At 39.1% G+C, this 19,804-nt stretch overlaps 1 protein-coding gene across 4 annotated transcripts in view; it reads right to left on the bottom strand.

The window, feature by feature from the left end:
- Positions 1-1,257: 1,257 nt before the first annotated feature.
- The window catches only part of gramd2aa (GRAM domain containing 2Aa), a 36,768-nt gene continuing 18,221 nt past the window's right edge, over positions 1,258-19,804 (bottom strand). For 3 of the 4 annotated variants that reach the window (XM_084357099.1, XM_084357101.1, XM_084357100.1), the window contains exons 3-12: positions 18,557-18,614; positions 16,685-17,000; positions 14,714-14,817; positions 14,041-14,139; positions 10,958-11,029; positions 10,808-10,864; positions 8,786-8,963; positions 5,202-5,295; positions 3,551-3,655; positions 1,258-2,307 (exon numbers count right to left, since the gene is read on the bottom strand). In XM_084357099.1, coding sequence (XP_084213225.1) covers positions 2,304-2,307; positions 3,551-3,655; positions 5,202-5,295; positions 8,786-8,963; positions 10,808-10,864; positions 10,958-11,029; positions 14,041-14,139; positions 14,714-14,817; positions 16,685-17,000; positions 18,557-18,614 — 1,087 coding nt within the window. In that variant the 3' untranslated portion in view covers positions 1,258-2,303. The remainder of the gene's footprint in view (positions 2,308-3,550; positions 3,656-5,201; positions 5,296-8,785; positions 8,964-10,807; positions 10,865-10,957; positions 11,030-14,040; positions 14,140-14,713; positions 14,818-16,684; positions 17,001-18,556; positions 18,615-19,804) is intronic. The other variant, XM_084357102.1, reaches the window with a different exon arrangement.

Genomic DNA, 19,804 nt, shown 5'->3' with positions numbered 1-19,804 from the left:
TTTTAAAGTCTTTGTTGCATAATCCATGTTTGTTATTTTTGGATGGACCTGGGAGTGTTTCTCTGTGCTGAATGTTCACTAGATGTCAGTGTAGTTTCTTCCAATGAGGCTCAGTGCCACACAATCAGTTCAACATCCAAGAACGTTTCTTTTACCCTGAGCGGCAGTATTTGATGACCTGAGAATGAGACTCAGTAACTATCTTTCTCTATTTATCCACTATCTTCCTCAAGAATTATCTACTTCAGCTTTAAAGATACTGATCCTGAAAATTTGATCAATAATCTTTGTTTCATAAAATGTCTGTCTGTAGGGTCAGTGTTCAGGGTTAGGTTATATGGATGATTACTACTGCCATCTTCCCATCTTTTTGGGAGTAACTGCTGATAGGAAGGTCGTAGCGACCTGGAACTACTTTCCGTCTGATGGTTTTGGTGGATTCTACGTTGAATTGTACCACCCAAGACTTTACGATGTGGGAAATTGGTCGAAATGTTGCGCCGAAAGGGGTTTTTTTCTTAACTTTTGCTAAGAAGGTAATAGGGACATGAAATCTGGTGTGAGCGTGTCTAAAGATTTATCACAATTGCTGGAAATTTCAAGTCTCCAGGTGCCACCGAGTTACGACAGGGTTATACGGATGAGAATTACCAATTTACCCCCTAACTTCCTGTGTTTTGGGAGAAACTTCTGATAGACCCACTTCCTGTCTGAGTTCTGATTACATTGCAGAGTTCTGTGTGGTTACCACACTCTTACCGAAATATAATATAATACTGTCACTGTCGTAACTCCAGTTTCTTTTGGTTTCGAGATCACATGGTTTCTCTGTAGGTTAAGAAAACTGTTTTAGTGTTTATTTATATTCATGTATTCATCGACTGAAGTCAAGGTCAGGTTTTGTAGCTTCTGAACATTTGACATTTCAGAAATTCCCCTTTTTTAACCCATGACAACTATGACAAGTTATTACATTTAAACTGAACCAGGTGGAAGAAAACCAACACAGCTGGTGTGCAGCCAACGCTCCATATGTAATGTATTAAGCATTAAGTGCCTCTGCCAACATCATACTCCAGTGTTATAATTCAGGCTGAGTTGTTCAAGGTTACTAAAATTTGCTGTGCTGTTGGAGTCGAGGCTCTTCATGGTGGTCTTGTATGAGATGCCAAAATGACAGGATGGAACATTGGATCGTAAAAGTTTTGGCACCAGGAATGACTGAAAAATAAATTAAAAGCCGCAAACCTTTTTTTTTGTTCTACATCTCGTTGCCAATTTAATTCATAGGGATTTCACATTCACTTGTGTCCAGCAAATCAGTAGAATATCTTCAAACAGAGATATGATAACATGAACACTCTGAACATCAACGTGTCATTTTTAAGTCTTTGGTGACCTCATTTGAAATGTTTAAAAGAAAATACCCTGGGTATTCCTCTCACACAGCAGATTAGTACAACTGAAAAATAAAAATGATGCATGTCTTCTAACCATCTCATTCACATTATATATAAACACCCACATGTGGTGTTATCGCTTCAATATATTACAGTTAAATGACAGGTAACTTCATTCACTCAAGTGTCTGCGGTCATAACATTACTTCCTTCCATAAATACCTTCAAATATGACAACTGAGTACCAATCATCAAGCACAGAATAGATCCAAACTCTTCAGTTACATACATTTGAAATAACGTGGACAAATTTTCGAAAGTGCATTGTCGCGGCTACTTTTAGCCTTTTCTTCTGAGGGCTATGGCAAGATCCCACCAGAAAAAACTCAGAATGTGTCAGATATTAATGAATGAGTCAAAACTCACCTGAAATATTTTTGTTATCAGTCTTTTCAAGTAATTATGTATTGAAATTATCTCTTACATTTCCAACCTTCAACACCTGTAGTTTCCTTCACCACTCCTCACTGCTCACTAATATGTTAGGGTACAGAGCTTTACACTGCAGACTCATGTGGTTAAAGGTGAAATGTCTATGAGAGGGACAGGCCAAGGTAGACAATCATAATCTACAGTTAAACCTACTTTAAGTTCAGATATAAATAGTCTGTTTGCATAGTCTGGAAGTGATCACTAAACAGGAACTCTTTCCAAGGAGAGAAGGTCCGTAGGATGCCTGGACTCAGGTTGATGGTGCTCCTTCACGTTTTGCAGCTGGTACGGGGGTTGATCTTTATCGGGCTCTAAAGCTGGTCCTGGATCTGTGCAGGAGGGCGTCATCAACTCAAAGCATGAGGAGAGTAAACAGCAGCTGATCTGATGGGTCACAGCGGAGAGCAGTGGTTACCTGGACAAGAAGAAAGCAGAAGAAAGTTAGACCCCATTTACACCAAGACAGATGCATACAATATTGTTATACAAAAAAAAAAGTAGTAACTAAATGTATTAACTTTGCTGAATTTACAAGAAGGGTCAAATAATTCAGAATTGAATGTAGACAGAGTTCCACAATGTGAGAAAGTGTCCGGTAACTAAACAACTCACACAACTTCATGATTTTTTAACAGAGTCTGGGGCTGATTTGTAAATAGGATGTCTCTCAGGATTAAATGGGTAAATAAATCAATAGCTTAAGTTTGCTTCCAAGTGGCCGCCCACACCAAGAACAATACACTACAACAAAAAGGATAATGATGTGAGCGTCTACACTGATGAACGATAAAGCTGTGCACTCCAGCTGTCTCAGCACCTGAGGAAAATGCATATTGATAACCTGTTACTAATGTATGTTGTGCAGAGAAACAAAAAAGAAACCCCAAGAGGGAGATGCTTTTATGAAATTCTTCAGAGGTGAAAGGGGTTTGGAGAATCCAACTCTGTTACAATCTTCTGGAGACAAATTTTGTTCATAGTTTAGTAACATCAGTTATCCTGACGATCACTAGGAACATCAAAACATTCTTCAGAGACCACATCAGCACCAAAGACTATGTATTTTGCAGCCTAACATTGTGTTATACAAGTGTACAGTAAGTCGTATAAATATCCAGGACTGGGTTATGACATTATTTTGTAGGAAATTATCCCCAAAATAAAGCTTATCGATGGCCCTGGAATTTTGCGTGTATTCTGATTGGCTGACCGTGTTTCTATGGTTCATCAAATCACTCTGAAATTAATTGCAACGATATCGTTCCCCACTGTCTTTGTCGTTTAGTTGTGGTGTGGACGATTTGTAAATCAACATATTTATTGTTATAGTTATTGTTCATGGTGTGACGGCCCTTTGATTGCACTACATACACTCACACACACACTGATACTGTACATATGCAGACCCTCAGAACATCTCACTTTTTCAACTGAAACCGAAACATTTGTTTCTTTGACTTGTTTCAGAGCCTCGTCTGGGACAGCAGCCACAAACTACACGAGCTCAACAGACTTTTTGTTTCTTTTGTCTCCTATGTCTAAATCTCAGCTTTCATGGACACTGAATGTCTGATATCTTTAGTATATTAATGTGTTTTGACTTTCAATAAAACAAACAGCTGTTTCACATAATAAAGCTCTGATGATGTAGCTGTTACCTCTCCCTCAGGGGCAGATTTGGGTTACTGAGGAAGGACAGCTGCTGCTCCAGACTGCACACACGAAAGGCCAGGTAGCATGATGACAGGATGAGGAGGATAATACTGAGGAAAGAGGAAGAGACACACAGATTAGTTATTATTAATAGGATCATTATCAGGACATTAGATACTGGAATCAACTGTTGACGTGGAGCATGACAGTTGTAATGCCTTCCCATGAACACTAGGAGGCAACGTTTGACTTCAATATCAAGGCACAACACTGTTCTTGAGCAGCGCAGTTTATATCTGTCTTAAACGACCACAGCAGTGTTTTAACTCCACATCTGCAAATCATGTTGCACTTTATATGACTGCTGTACAGTTTTTATAAGTAACGATGTAGTGTTTCAAGGCTTTGAATGTGCCTTTGTACTTCCCAAGCAGCCACTAGTTTCCAGTAATTTGTGTACAGTAAAAAATCAATAAGCTTGTAATAAACTTGTGTGTAGACATATATTCTTTTTAATTTATTTGTTAACACAGTTTAAGTGCATAATATTTAAAAACAAACTTGCACTGATCACCACACAATGATAATATAACTTTGAAAAGAAATAATGCATATGATTATATCTTATTTTACTTAAACGCACAGTGTGTAAAGACGGTGGGCATGTTGAGAAAGAACGTAGGCGGAAAATAATCATGTTGTGTCGCTTCCATGGGACAATTTTATTTTAATAGGTTTATGAAAAGGTTGAAACTCTGCAACCAATTGAAATTTTGTTGAGTTTGGGCCTGTTTATTCTGACTGAGGTGTTTATATGGAGCATTTTCATTTGGGCTTTTAAACCGATTACAATCAGAATATTAGGCTCCATATGAACCCAGCTACTGTTTAACAACCATTGCCAATGAAAGTCTCTCCTGATCATGTTCACAGATGAGGTCATGTTTAGTCACATTCTCCGACTTCCTTCGTCACTCTCTGACTCTCTCCCAGAAGTTATAGAGATGAGTGACCAACTACTGAAGTACACAACAAAATATACAAAAAAAGGCTGGAAGTTTTTAGACTTTTGAATGTAGAAATGTTACGAGTTCTAATTATGTGTGCATGTTTGGCTTCTTAACGTGCACTTGCTATCAATTATTTATATAAAGTTTTAATTTTAATTGATATGGATTATGATCTGTAAGTTAAATTTTTTGTCTTTTCTCTTTTCCTCGACGGTGGGTGGAGGAAGCAGACTGCACTGTCAGCATTATGACAAACCTTCAGGGGCAGATAAGGATTCATTGCTCTCTCAAGGACACTTAAGCAGAGCGGCTTCTTGCCCTCTGGGTGAAGGACAGTCTCCATGGTCACTGTGTGGCCCTGCTATGCTAGAGGGAAGGTGGCGCATTTCTCGCTAAGACCAATTATTTGACGCATTGCAATGAGTCTTAATAATTAAGTCTCATGAGAGGCAGCTTCTCTGTGGAAGAATACAAAGTAAAAGTGTTTTAACAGCTCTGATCCCCTGTGCTCAGCTTCACTGCTTGAGTCGCCCACTATTTATATCTCCATGTTAAAGCTCACAGTGTGTGTGTGTGTGTGTGTGTGTAGCTGTGAGTCAGCTGCTGGAGGAGGTGAAGGTGGTGTTGTTGGTGTCTGTATACTCACAGCAGGGTGAAGAACTTGAGCAGCTGGTACTCCATCTGGCCCAGCTCCGCCACTGGCTCTGATAAAAGACCTCTGTCTGTTTGCAGAGGCCGCTCTGTGACACACACAAACACACACACACACACACACACACACACACACACACACACACACACACACACACACACACACACACACACACACACAATAACATAAAACCATTAACAGTACTTGGCTTGACTGTGCTGCATGTTTCACTGTTAATAGCGCTGCTGACCCACCTGTTTGTATCTGAATGCATTTGGGCTCAACAGCCTTCAGCACTCTCACGCTGTTAATGTTGTGACAGTAAAATGCACATGGAAGCTGTAAATGTATCTCAGCATTCACTTTATCTTATCAATTATTCCTTCCAATGGGAACTTGTCTTCGTTCATACTATCATATATCATGAAATGCCAGAGGGTGCAATTAAATCATATACATAAACACTGAACTGTCAGAGATGATGAGGACATGAACTTTACTTTTAACAATAACACAATAACTTCACTTTCACTCATGCAGGACTTTTGGGTGCTATTTACAATGCTGGTTATCCTGATATGAGACTACACATCGTCTTAGATTTTGGATGTTGTTATATCGTGATACGACATAAGTGTTGCGTTTTAAAGGCTGCATTACAGTGGAGTGATGATATTTTCTGAATTTATCAGACTGTTCTTCTTGTTCTAATACTTTCCCCACTTAGTCATTATATCCACATTACTAATTATTTTTTATCAAAAACTCATTGTATTAATATTTGAATATTTGTCGACACATATTCTGTGTGTGTAGCATGGAAGGGGCAACAACTACATGTCATTGTGCGATCCTGTGTTGTATAATGAACATCATTTTGAACCATCAACTCTAGGTTGTTTTTACTGCATTCACAGTTTATTTAAAAAACTGCAAATATTAAACACTATATGGTCTGAATCAAACAAAACCATGAGCTGACTATTAAATCCTGACGTCTCTATTATTACGTGCTGGCTGACATGTATGCATTGCATTCTTTTTTGCACAGGTCCCATATGTGTGTGATGTAATGCTACTATAATACAGGTATTGACTCAGGTAATTAGGCATGCATCTTTTAATTCGATTACTTCCCTGCTTCCCACTCCACATGTGAGCCACGATGATAATGTACACAAAAGCTGATTAAATATCCAACATGTAATGGAGAAGGACATTAATGTAGGTTAGTATTTAGAAAGAGAAATGATGTAAAGCCTGTCAGCACGGAGCCGTTAAACTGTCCTCAGACAACTCTGACAGCGGACATTGTTTGTGATAATCTCGACTTAATCTGCATCCGCCAAAGCTTTTTAATACAAGCCCCCACACGATTAAATCTCCATTTGGAGCTTTATTTGTTGTTGCATAAGAGAGATGCTGCCGTCCAAAAGCAATTACTCTCTGTCTTTCATTTCCTCGTTCTCACAGAGATGCTCGAAATTCAAATGAAATGAAAAGCATCCCGACAACTTAACTTTGTATCCACGTCCCACATTTTCAATATGGTTTGACAACAAACATTCACAGTCTTATCCTGTCATGTAAGTGACATTTTGAAGATGTAACACTGATTCTGACCTCAGTTCACTGACTCGTCTAAGTCAGACTACAAACTGTCTCTTACTATCTATAAATCTTAGAGCCCGACCGATAAAGGATTTTTAAGGCCGATACCGATACAAATATTTGGTGATTTAAAAATCCGATATTCGGAAAATCCGATATTCCGATAATCCGATATTCCGATATATCAGCCGATATATATATATATATATATATATATATATATATATATATATATATATATAAAATCCAGAAACGTGTAACAAAACATACAACAGATTTCCGTTACATTAGTTATTTGTAGTTATTTATGAGTCCTCACTGAAATAATATGATAATGCAGTTTAAAAATAAACTTGTTTGTTTTATTTGTTTTATCAAAATTACTTGCTAAGTCAGTTTCACTCTCGGCTTACACGTCACTGCAGCAAAACTGGACATGGTAGTCACAAATTTTGTCATGCTTATTTGAGTTAAGAGAACTGATGGGGATGTTCTTTTAATTGTCATTCAAGCAATGTATTTCTTGTGACAGTTGCCATGAACACACTCCACCGATGATCTCAGTGGTGGGTAACTGGTTCGCTCTGCCCGACTCTGGCTGGATCAGCTGGTTGTCGGGTTTGTGGCGTTCTAAACAGGAGTGCCACCAACAGGGACGTTGTAGAGTGTCCTCTGGTGGAATAAATATGCAACGCCAACACTCATAACATGGTTGAAGGGTGTTTCGTCCGTTCTTATTTTATTTTTTAAATATTCATTTATCGGCCATTATAAATGCCGATACCGATAGTTTGGAAAATGCCTAATATCGGCCGATAATATCGGCCAGCCGATATATCGGTCGGGCTCTAATAAATCTCATCGTGCACCTCCGACTTGGTCAATTTTTATTCCCCCTGGACAACACAACACAGACACTCGCTATTTTAAAGATTAATAAGCAATCTTTTGCTGGCAGAGCATTTTCTTAACATGCTGCACTGCTGTGGAGAACGTCACCTTGACCAATCAGAATTAAGAATATTGATATTTTAAAGCTGAATTGTGTAAAAATGGTAACTTCTTCTGGTTGTTGCTTACAGAGTGCTGCAGGAATCAATCAATTAATCAATCATTTTTTATTTGTATAGCCAATTTATAACAAAAGTAATCTCTAAGGTCTACACCATGCTCTTTAATGAATGGAAGTACTAAAACCAAGAAATTTGTTAGCATTTTTGCACTTCTGCTTCTCCAAATGTTTCTTGTTTTCAGATGTGTTTAGAGCCTAAAGTTAGATTTGTACTTCTGGCAATGCATTTATGTTTAAGTGGAGTTCATTTGTAAATATTATCTTGCTGAACAAAACAGAACCAGGAAGATGCTAACTTCAAGGTTAGCTTTTCCTGTAAACAGGCAATAAAAAAGTTCTTTGGTGTATTTTCATTTCTATTTATTTTTTATCATTATTTTTGGTAATTGTCTTCTTTTTATATAAACTGTATTGAGACATTGCTACTTCATGCTTAAAATGTGTAAAACAAAAATGTCCACCGGGACTTTCTGATCAAATGAAGAGGGAGCAGATTTGTCTTCAAATTAGCTATTGCAGGACGCTGATTTAACTGACTTCACTGATTTAACTCAACTTATTTACCTCAGACTGTTTCACAGTGAGGTTGTAGGATTTTTGTCTTACTATCACGGTAGTACTATCACGATGCCACATCGTGATAGTACTACCAGTTTGTAAACTGTAACTACAGCAAAAGCTACTTTTGAGATGCAGATTGATTTACCTGATTATCAGTAGTAAACAGTGATGTGAATAATTCTCATGTCACATTCTTAAACGCGCCACAACTTACAGCAAACTATGGGCAACCTCCAAGCCAAGCAGTTCTAACAAGAAACAGGAAGTGCGTGGCCTTGAATAAAGCCTTGGACTTCGTATCCATGTGATGACACTGCATCTAGAGTTTTATCACCTTCCAGCAGCTGCTCTGATTTGAAGGGCGTGTCCGTGGGGCTCAGGCTGCCAGTAGAGTTCCCCAGGAGGTCAGGGAGGGAGGAAGACACAGACACCACCGAGGGTTTCCTTCGCCACTTTAACACTGATGGGAATTCATCAACCACTGGGAACTCATCTGTCGCTGGGAACTCGTCCTGTGACATAGATGAAAGACAAGAATGTATAGGAAAGATGGTAATCAAAAACTAAAGAGTCTGAACATCTCAGCTGTCTGCAAACCAAGTTTAATACTCAAGGTTTTTTTTATGGAGCTCTTGCTGGTCATAAAATAAAAGTACAGTGATGTTTTCATGTGATTTTACATTACACACATTTTAGCAGTTCAACCAGGAAGTGACTTCCCCTTCTCAGATTGTTTTATTTGGGTGATTTAGAAGTCAGAAAATATGACAATATCCTGTATTTACGGAGAGGGGAAAAATAAAAAATAAAGAAAACTTTTGTGCTGGAGTTTGTTTTTCCCTTTTGTCTTTTTATCACATAAAACATCTTGAGACCACCACATATCACATGATTGGTAGAAGTGTAGGCCTTCCACAGATCTGAGCCATATTGATTAACTTGGGTGACAGATCAGCACTTTCAAAGTCACCTTTTATAAAGCCATAATAACACTTTAGCTTTAGCATTAATGCGAACAAATTTTAGGCTGTCAGTTGTGAAAAAAATTTTTTGGCTGGTGTTTACCTTTCTATTCATAAATGATGGTAATAGGAATAAATGCAGCTACTTTGGGCTGGGTAAGTGGTCAAATAATCCAAAACATCATTGGGATTTTTAACAACCTAGCAACCCAAAAGTTGTTCTTGTTAATCCAGTTATTAATAAACACTCTGTTAAAGGATAAGTTCAGCCAGTCATTATCTACTCACCCCTATGCTGAAAAGTCAGGTGATGTTTCTTCTAAGCATAAAATGGCTCCATACAGTTTGTCCGGTGTAATCCAAGCCCTGAGTTCCAAAATTGATTTGAAAATACAATATTTACACCCCACAACGCATAGTCGAGCGTGTGCACCTGCTTCACACAGGTTTCAGCCCAACAGTTCGTAAATATCATATGTTCAAATCAAAGTGGATCTCGGTGCTTCCGGCAACTTGGACTACACCGAATGAGCTCTTTGGAGTCATTTTATGTTTCTCTTTTTTGGTTCTTTTTTATGTTTTAAAACAAATCCCCATCTACTTCAGTTATTTAGGAGAATGCTGCAACACTGTTTTGCTGTGAAGCTCCAGAAATGTTTTGTGGAATACAAAACTTGAGCTGACTTTCCATTGGCATTTTTATTTTTGGGTGAATTTAAGAGTGACTTATTAGAAAATGGTACCTATCCCTTAATTTTAACCTCTGAATGCCTATCTACCAAGAAATATGAAAGCTGCTATGTAAAGAGATATTTCGGAAGGTAAACAAATATTCTGGATAGTTGGAATATTTCTACTTTTGTGTCTTGATATGATAACAAAGTGTAAATATAAAGAGCTATTTTATCATTTCCTCGGTATGAGATTAGCAGATCTCCATGAAACCTTCTATGAACTATGTTGGCAACATGAACACACACTCTTTTCTCTTTGAATACTTTCAGTCAGGATTAGAGCGCGATCAAGGACGTGCATGTTATGAGAACTTAATTATTCCTCAAAACAAAAGCGGCTTTGTCTCAGAGTCACCTATAGTGCACGTACACACAAGGTGACTTCACAGAGCTCTTTGATAGCATCTCTCTGACTCGGTGGATAATTCACTGCGAGGCTGCAGCTGCAACAGAATGATCTATTGATCCTGTCTGTGTGAGAAGGTAAGTCAGCCTGCAGGTCAGCTGTAGTTGTAAGTGAGAGTTGTCAGAGGCCCTCAGGCCGACATGAAACACTTGGAAACCTTGACATCATTTTAAAGTTCCACCCACTTTGATCTTTACAATTTTATAACTTTATGATTGTTTATGAAAGAGCTTCTCTCTGTGAAAGACACTGACCAACGACAAGGTCGGCTCCTCCATGAACTGCTTCAAGCTCAGACTCTTCCCATTGACCTGCAGAGGGAAAGGACATGACCTCTTTAACTGACATGTTCACCACACAGTATATGAACAGTATGTACTGTATGTATGTGTGTGTGCTCTGACCTGTAGGTGTGTGCAGATCCTGCGGAGGACGTCATATACGCTGTCTCTTGATAGCAGAGATACAAATACATACTGAGGAAATGAATCAGAGAAACACTGATGTAAACAAATTGTTGATACCGTGTTGATCATTTTTTATTGTGCACTGAGGTCCCTTGAAACTATTCTGTATTCAACAATGCACATAACGTGTCATAGAGTGATTCATACAGTCGTTAAAGAAGTTTAGCTCCATACTCAGATTTTCATTTATCACCAAAATTACATTAGACGAGAGATATTAAACTTTGACGAGCCCTGTGGGGGAGACTGAAGAAAGAAAAAGAGCAAGAAGATCTTCTATCTTATACCTCAACCGCAAACTTCTTCGTCACGTATCTGAACCTTGGTCACTTTATCAGAAATATCAGCACTTGAGATTATCAGTGCCTGCACACAGTCAAACCTGCACGATTACACTTCTCTGCTCATGTTGTTAGTATACAATCAGTGCATTCGGGGAAATGAATATTTGCATTTGCAGCCTACAAAGCATATAATGATATTTTAACATTACTGGGGAGGAGTACAAATTTGCTAGAAATCATTTAGGGCGAATAACACTTGAGGGATTCAAAGCTTTAATCTGGGGCACAAAGAGGATATTTCTCTAATCACATTTTATTCATGAAAAACTGTGAATAACAGGTCAGTGACGGCTTACCCAAATATCTCTCTGACCTGGATAAAGATCACTGATTTAAAGTACTTTTTGACTCGACTCTACATGTGAAACAATGTTATTGTGCGTGTACTCTCTGTCCCTGTCGGTTAATAAACAGTCCTGCTGTATCTCTCCTGACAGTCAGGTTGGTAAATGAGCTGAAAAATTACAAACAGAACCTGAACTGTGTTGTTACAGACACGAGCTGTGAACTTCTTACCTCATAAACAGAAGAACCAACCTCAATCACGTATGTTTACATGGTAGTGTAAAGCATGCTGCACAACAATGCAGATGTATATGTTAAGGGCTGTTTGCCTCTGTGAAAGTATTTTGCACAAGTGGAATGTAAACAACTATTTCATACTGGATTATACTGGGTTGTACTTCGACCAGCTGCGTTAACATGTAACCTCAAATAGAGAAAGAGAGGGGAAGTATATGAAGGTGAAGACAGACACCACAAACTTTATGACAGCTAAACTGTTATGTAATGAACACTTTTTCTTTCTCATCAATCTGGTAAAACATCAGCCCAGTCACTCTTTGTTTTATTAATAAATTGTGTCTGCTTGACAAGATGCAATACACATGTACTGTGGTGTGTGTACACGAGTGTAGACTATAGTGTATGAATGTCAGAGGATCACTGAAAAACATGTGATATTTCTAAACCTTGTGACAGCTGCCATAGCTCTGAATAGCCGGCTCTCCTGTGTGTGTGTGTGTGTGTGTGTGTGTGTGTGTGTGTGTGTGTGTGCTGTTACTGTCTGTGTAAAGCTGATGTATGTGCGCTGCTACTAAAACATGCAGAATATTCTGTAATCTCTTTCCTAACGTTAAGAAAAAAGATCAATGGGGAGAGCAAAAATGACTTGACATTTCCTGAGACAAGCATAAAAATATTGCCACTACAAAATCCTGTCAGGCCTTAAAACGAGTAAAACTGTTTTTTAAGTTTGACAGAAAGGAAAATGTGCAGTTTTTCCTTGAATTTAGCTCAGTTTATAATTTTTAGTTAAAACAGAAGAATCCTAACCTGCCGAACTTCTAATATTTCTTTCTTTCTTTCTTGTTTGTATTTGGCGACACGCTACCTTACAGAATGGTCGACTAAGAAGACATTATAGATTTGGGCTAAAATGCTAACATGCTACCTAAGATAGCTGAACATGTTTGAATTAATCAAAACTTTTTTTAGCTGTAGCTGTACTGAATGTTGGTCTGTTGGTCCACCTCTTTAGTCCAGACTTAATGAATGGATTGCCATGAAATTCTGTACAGACATTCATGGTCCCAAGAGGAGGAATCCTAATGACTTTGGTGATCCCTTGACTTTTCCTCTAGTGCCATCATCAAGTGACATATCTTGACAACTACTACATACATGTGAGTTTGCTCCAGATATTCAAGGTCAATGATTGACTGTAATAACTTTGGTGATCGTCTGAGTATTTATCTATCGCCATCATCAAGTCAGAATTTTAGTTTGGCCAATACTTTGGTTTATAAAAAATATCTGCAATACTTATGACATTCCCATCAACATCAGCTGCTAATTAGATGGTGAACCTGGTAAATATAATCTGTGAAACAGTAGCATGTTAGCATCCTGACAGAGCTTCTAGCATTGCCGCAAACAATTAGCCTTTTTGATAAATTGCCGTCATTAATTACTAATTTTGTGCACTTAAAGAGTAACTCACCAATTTTACACATTAAAGTGTGTTTACATGTCTTGTAGAGGTCAACTGCATATGTGAAAAAAGTAGTATAAAGCCTTTTGTGGCTCCAGAGGAGGCTACATGCAATCTGATAAATTGCCTCCATTGATGTCAATCAGAGGCTAAGTTACATTGTGGAGTAGTACTCCCCAAGACCTGTAAACACACTTTAACGTGATAAACTGGTGGAGTTTCTCCTTTAATATACCAATTCAAGTCACTCAGTTTAGTAATTGGTGCCCTCAGATGACCAATCCTGCATCCAAATTATTTAATTTCCTCCTTTCTTTCCCTTCCAAAACAACTTAAATATCTAAAAAATAACAGCTTTTCAACAATTGGGCTACTGTTACAAAATGTACGCTATCTTTTTTCATGGGTTGTTAGGGCCAGAACAGAAGCTGGAGTACATTATGTCTTAAAAAACTCCTGATGACAGGCTGAGTCTGATGTGACAGAAAGCTAGCCCTTCTGAACATTGCTGTAATGGTGGAAAAACCCTTCACTCTCTGGCGCTACCAGGCTGGGACTCCGCTCTGCTTCTATCTATAGCACTGTGTTGTTTTTTCCATCACACCTCCCCTGGAACACACAGCCATGCCGTGCTAATCAGCGTAAGTATTTTAATTCGCAGCGACTGTGATGGAAGTGTTTACCTTCTGGCCAGTGTCTGTGGTGATAGCCAAGCCATTGGGCACAAGTCCTGCTGTTTTGTGCTTCTTCACCAGCCTCACAGAAACGACAGGGATAGCCACCTGGAGAAGGTGGAAAACCACACAAAAAGACTTTTATAAATGAGACGCTTAGATTTGAGGAGCAAAACCATGATAAAATGGTAGATAAGATAAAAAAAGAACAGTGTGATTTGAGTAAATTAGACAGGAAAGGCACTGAAGTACACTCAGGAAAAGGCCCTTGAGTAAACCAGTGGTGGACATGAAACGTGTCTTGTTTCAGTCAGAATGTGAGGAATGCAGTCTGAATAAGTAGCTTATTGTCACTGAGATGTCAGGAGAGGTTCGGTTTCAAGGAAATGAAGGAAATGGAACAATGCACAACATCAAAGAGAAAATCACGTAACTGGTTAAGGTTAAAGGGTCAATACGTCTACCTGTTCTTGGTACATAACTTAACAGTGCAGACATAAAGAGAGAAGCCTTTTCTATGTGGGAGGATTAAGACAGAAAGCCAGCTCATTATCCTGACTGACTCTCAGACAAATAATTTGTTAAGTTGTCTGTTCAGCTCGTCAGATTGTGACTGGGAGTCACTTGGTTCAAGTCTGTCAGTCAGTTTGAGTTTACTGAGCTGTCCGTCAGTCAGTCGTACCTTGATGTCCTTGCCGAAGAGGTTGGCATAGAAACACAGCCAGTTTCTGGAAATGTAGAGCCGGCCTTGTAGAAGGATATCTCTGAGAAGAGCACAGGAGTACACTGAGAACAGAAGAGACAAGAACATCCTCTTTTAACAACTGTATAACATACATGATTATTAGAACAATCTCCAAACCCTACATTTAAATATTTTATAGTCATTCATCTCTTTTTTTCACATCACTGGTTTGATTTTGATCAGTTACACGTACTGTGGCCTCAAAGTTTATGGTAAACCAGGTCGAACTGTGCAAACAGAGGAATTGCAGCAGAAGTTGATCAGCCTGAAATCTGACTGTTCATGCGTTTCTGAGTTTAACCAGATGGCCGAACTGAAGCAGGCAGAATCAAAGCTGGACACGGTGCCAAGGCAGCCATTTTTCAAATGAACAAAAAGCAGGAAAGAAATAGCACCTACACAGTACAATTTTTAGTGAAATTTGTTAGAGGACTTTTTGTATGCAACAATATTGTTGAAGATGTGGTAACAGCAGATAAAAACTGGTCAGAACTTCTAGCCTTTTGCACAGATACTGAAAATCATTAGATATTTTTATGCAAAATCTTGAATGTTTTCAGTATTTCCACCACAGCTTTACTATAATAAGCCTATTTAACAGAGTTTAGACCATCACAGGACACTTAAAGCAGGTATTTAAAGATACTGTAACATGACATCTCCCTTGATGTTAAAGAAAACTCTGGCATATCAGAAAGATTTTGCTTAAATGCTGCTGGACAATATGAATGAATAGAATGTGAAAGGACAGTGACATTTACATCAACACTGGACCACATTTGTGCTGCAGCGTATAACTTGTGATTGTTCATTTTCTGACAAATAAGTTCATCATTTAGCCTCATAGTAGCAGAAAATAAACGGTAATATCAGCTAATATCATTGGTGGGTAAGGCAGATACTTGGGGTAGTTTATAATTATAAAATTCCCAGTGAGGTTTACTGTCTCAGTGCACTGATGCCATTTAGGACAGTAAGTTTATAGTAAAACTGTAAAATTTTGGTCGGGCTTTAAAATATATGGAAGCAAACAGCTATTTGCTATGTAAACATTTAGTGGACTAATGGCGTCCTGAATAATGAGTGAAGTCACACTCCTTATGTATGTTCTGTGTCGTGATAGCCAGGCCGGCCGGATGTCGATGATTTTGGAGAAAGACAGTTGAGTGTTGAGTCTCATTTCCAGGTCGTCAGATACCGACGCTTGACAACCTGTGAGTGAGACTCAACAGTCAACTCTCTTTGTACCTTTAAAATGGCAATTTTTTTCCTTCTTTTAATTGCTCATTTTGCCTGACTAACATTACAAAATTCAAAGATATATTGGATATATAATGATAAAATGATAAAGCAGTAAATGGTGGTGGTGATTATTTTTTGACAATTCATTAATTCAACCATCAACTAATCATTTCAGCTCTAGATCAGCTCATAGCCAATATCTGATATTTAAGAAAAGCCTAACATCAGTCTCAGGGATGCATGACATATAGTACACCAATAAACTATTGGCCTGAAATTGGGATATTTAGATCATCAGCTTTTTATCTGTAGCTTATCAAAGCTATACAATATTAAATAGCCAATCTTTGCTTGCTACTTCTAAGCGTTTAAATAACATTCAGGTGTGTATAAACTACAGCTCACAAACTCCCTTGTAAAATGCAAAAATGTAAAAACTATCAGCTATTTTATTGGCATCAGCCATGAAGCAGGTCATTATCAGTTATCGATATTGGCTGAATAAAATCCATATCGTGCATCTTTAATCAGTCTCACAGTACATTAGCAGCTTGCGAGAAGAGTTATCGAGTACAGTTAAATAACATTAACCACTTGATAAATAAAAGAGATGTAACAGCTGAAAGCACAGTCTTAAAGTTTCCCCTGTGATACAGAGGACCATACCTTTCATGAGGATCTCATCCTTGGGCACGCACTGGAACAGTTTGTGGTACTGCGAGTTGTACTTGCTGACAGTCTGTGCAGAGGGACAGGGCAGAGTCATGAGCAGCTCCTTGGTGGACCGGCCTGCCTGCACAGCACCAGCACCAGCACCACCGGCCACTCCGCCACCACCGGCCACTCTGGCTCCGCTCGCTGCAGACACCACCCTCTCCCTCAACGGACGGGAGCTCTGCACCAGGCTCAGCACGTTGGCACCGTACACACACACACACTCGCGCACATCCAAGGCCTGGAGCAAGCCGCTGCAAGACACACACTGTTCCCCTGTCGCCAGTCAGTATGCTGGGCCGAGACGGAGGACTGCCTCCGTACAACTACCTCTAGTCTAAATACAAACACACACCTGGCTCTAATGTGCACGCCTACACACACACACACACACACAGACACACACTACTACAGAGTTACAGCAGCAACGCCTCAGTTTACAGCCACTGAGCTCCTGCTCAGAACCTACAAGGCTCTCTTTCTCTGTCTCAAATACACCTCCAGTGACTCTACACTTTGCAGCACCCAGCTGACACCCTCCCTCTCCTGCTCCCTGCTTCACACACATACACACACACACACACACACACTCTGCCCTTCATCATCCTGAGCTGAAAAAAACAACACCCACTCTCGCACACACACAGGTACTCCTCACGGCTCTCACTTGAAGTCTTTTCTGCCTTTGCCTTTCACTCCCTCTATCTTTCACTTTCTCCTCCTGTCTGTAATGTCACACTGAGAGTCCTCACTTTTCAGAGCAAATCATACATTTTCTTCCCTGAACGCACAAGAGGTTTCATTCATTCCCCGCTCTCCTCCCTCACAGCTCAGACGCACCTCCAGCTCTAAATATCTCTGCCACCACACTCTCCCTACGCTTCTGTCCTGTCCTGCATCTCGTCTGCCTTTCCTTCAGCTCGTATCTGCTCACTTTGGTGTTGTCTGCCACTCCTGTTTTTGTCTTTCTATTAATAGCTCATGCTCGAGCAGCGTCTATCCTCAAGAATATGCCGCTTACAGTAGCTTACAGAAATGCAAAGCCCAGTGTTAATGGTTGATTTAATCACTTAATGACTAAATTCCTAGATGAAATGCAATAAGATAATATGTTTGAGGTGAGCTTGTATTACTGTTAATGTATGTGGCTTATATCAAATTTTGAAAACTGACCAGGATTGCAGCAAGTTTACTGTTCCCAGAGTGCAAAATGATGGAATTTGTCAGGTTTTAAAATGTGGGACAATTTCCCAGTTAACCACATTACGTAACTTGTCATGACATTTGGAGTTTGGAGGATTAGGTGTTTGCTTTGTGATTATAAAGTCACAAGTGATGACAGATGGAAGAATTATTCGTCAAAAATGAAGGTCAGTAGAAACAGAACATTGTGTTCAACCAAACACAAAAAAGAAGCCGGGGTGCAATAAAGCACAAAATCTGAGTTTGAATCTCAGTACTAAAAACGTATTATTGGCTTTTTAGTTTTTCTGTCATGTTAGCATGTCATCACATATTATTCCAAAAGATAAATAAAAAGATAAAATATGCATCAGATTGCAATCATATTTTGTCACATTGGTGGAAGCCTATGTCAGCTTTTGGGCCCAACTGTGATGATAAAAGTTCAGTTTGATTCAGTACTGCAGTATAAAATGAGATTGAAATGCCTTCAAGTCAAGCAAACACAAAATAAACACCTCCTCAGAGGGAGAGCAGCATTTAACAGTGCCACTTTTGTTATAGAATAAATTCAAGTAAAAATGTTTACAACTGGTTCAACTTGCTCCAACAGAGTAACAATTAGGATCAAAACATACTCACCGAGCCCCGATAACATTTCTTCACATCCTCATAGGACAGGTCTTCAATCAGCTGAAACCTGTGATGACGGGAAAAATACACTTAGAATAAAAAAAATGTTCCTCTTTATAAGCATGTTTACGACTATATGCAAAACATACCACACCATGCTCTTTATGCTGTTATGCATTAAAAATCCTAAAAAACAGTGTGCTTATACTATTAATACTATTAATGTCTTCATCTGGATGGCATGACAAATGGTGTGTGTGTGTGTGTGTGTGTGTGTGTGTGTGTGTGTGTGTGTGTGTGTGTGTGTGTGTATACAGTATATATCTGTGTAACCGTACAATGCATGATAATCCTGCTGGGTCAAAGCTTCCACATGACGAGTTAATCATTAGTGTGTACATAACTGCAGGGAGATGAAGGCTGTCAAAAAACAACACAATCAAAGATAAATATTGAGTTGAGCTGTTTAAACACAAATAGTGACCGTGCCAGGAGATTATCCATGTTGTTCTTTTTATAGCGAGAATACACGAACACACACACACACACACACACACACACACACACGCATACATACATCACTGGCATCAAACTCGCCCCAGGAGGAACAGTCAGAGCGGTGCAGCAGATGTCACAGCATGATACTCATATCTACTGCTAATGCTGACAGAACCACCCAGCAGATAAAATACAGTATAATCAGCCCTTTAAGGAAAATGTCACTGAAATGAACTGCTGTCCCAGTTAAGATGCTTTATAGAAGAAGGCATGTATGCAACCATGAAGTCTGAAAGGCTAGATGTTTTTTGAGGGATTATTTCTTTACAGAGACTTTCTTCCCCTATCTGTCTGTTGGTGCTGCTGTAGGTGATTGACAGCAAGCAGAGCGACGTAACGCAGCGCTGATATGAAAACACTCGGGCTCAAGGAGATACTGATAAAACAGAAGCTCTGGCAAAACTAAATTGTCTCTTCATGTTTACTGTGATGGATTATCTCACTCTGTGGAAGCCATTTTTCATGCTTTGCAGCAGAGAATGGCATCAAATGAAGGGAGGAAGGTGAGCCTTGATATCTTCAACATTGCAGAGTCCAACAAGGAAACCGTGAAGGAGACAGGAAGACTCTTACATTTGCCAAAAACACTGGTTTAAGTCCACATCCTTGATGTCTTTTCTCTTTTAACATTAAAAGTAAAAATGTAGGTTTTGGATATACAAACAAGTACATAAGCAGGTGGATACCCGAGGTGCACTG

Source organism: Pagrus pagrus (assembly GCF_965226575.1).
Source record: "Pagrus pagrus genome assembly, chromosome: 1".
NCBI lineage: Eukaryota > Metazoa > Chordata > Actinopteri > Spariformes > Sparidae > Pagrus > Pagrus pagrus.
This window is presented reverse-complemented; position numbering and strand designations above follow the sequence as displayed.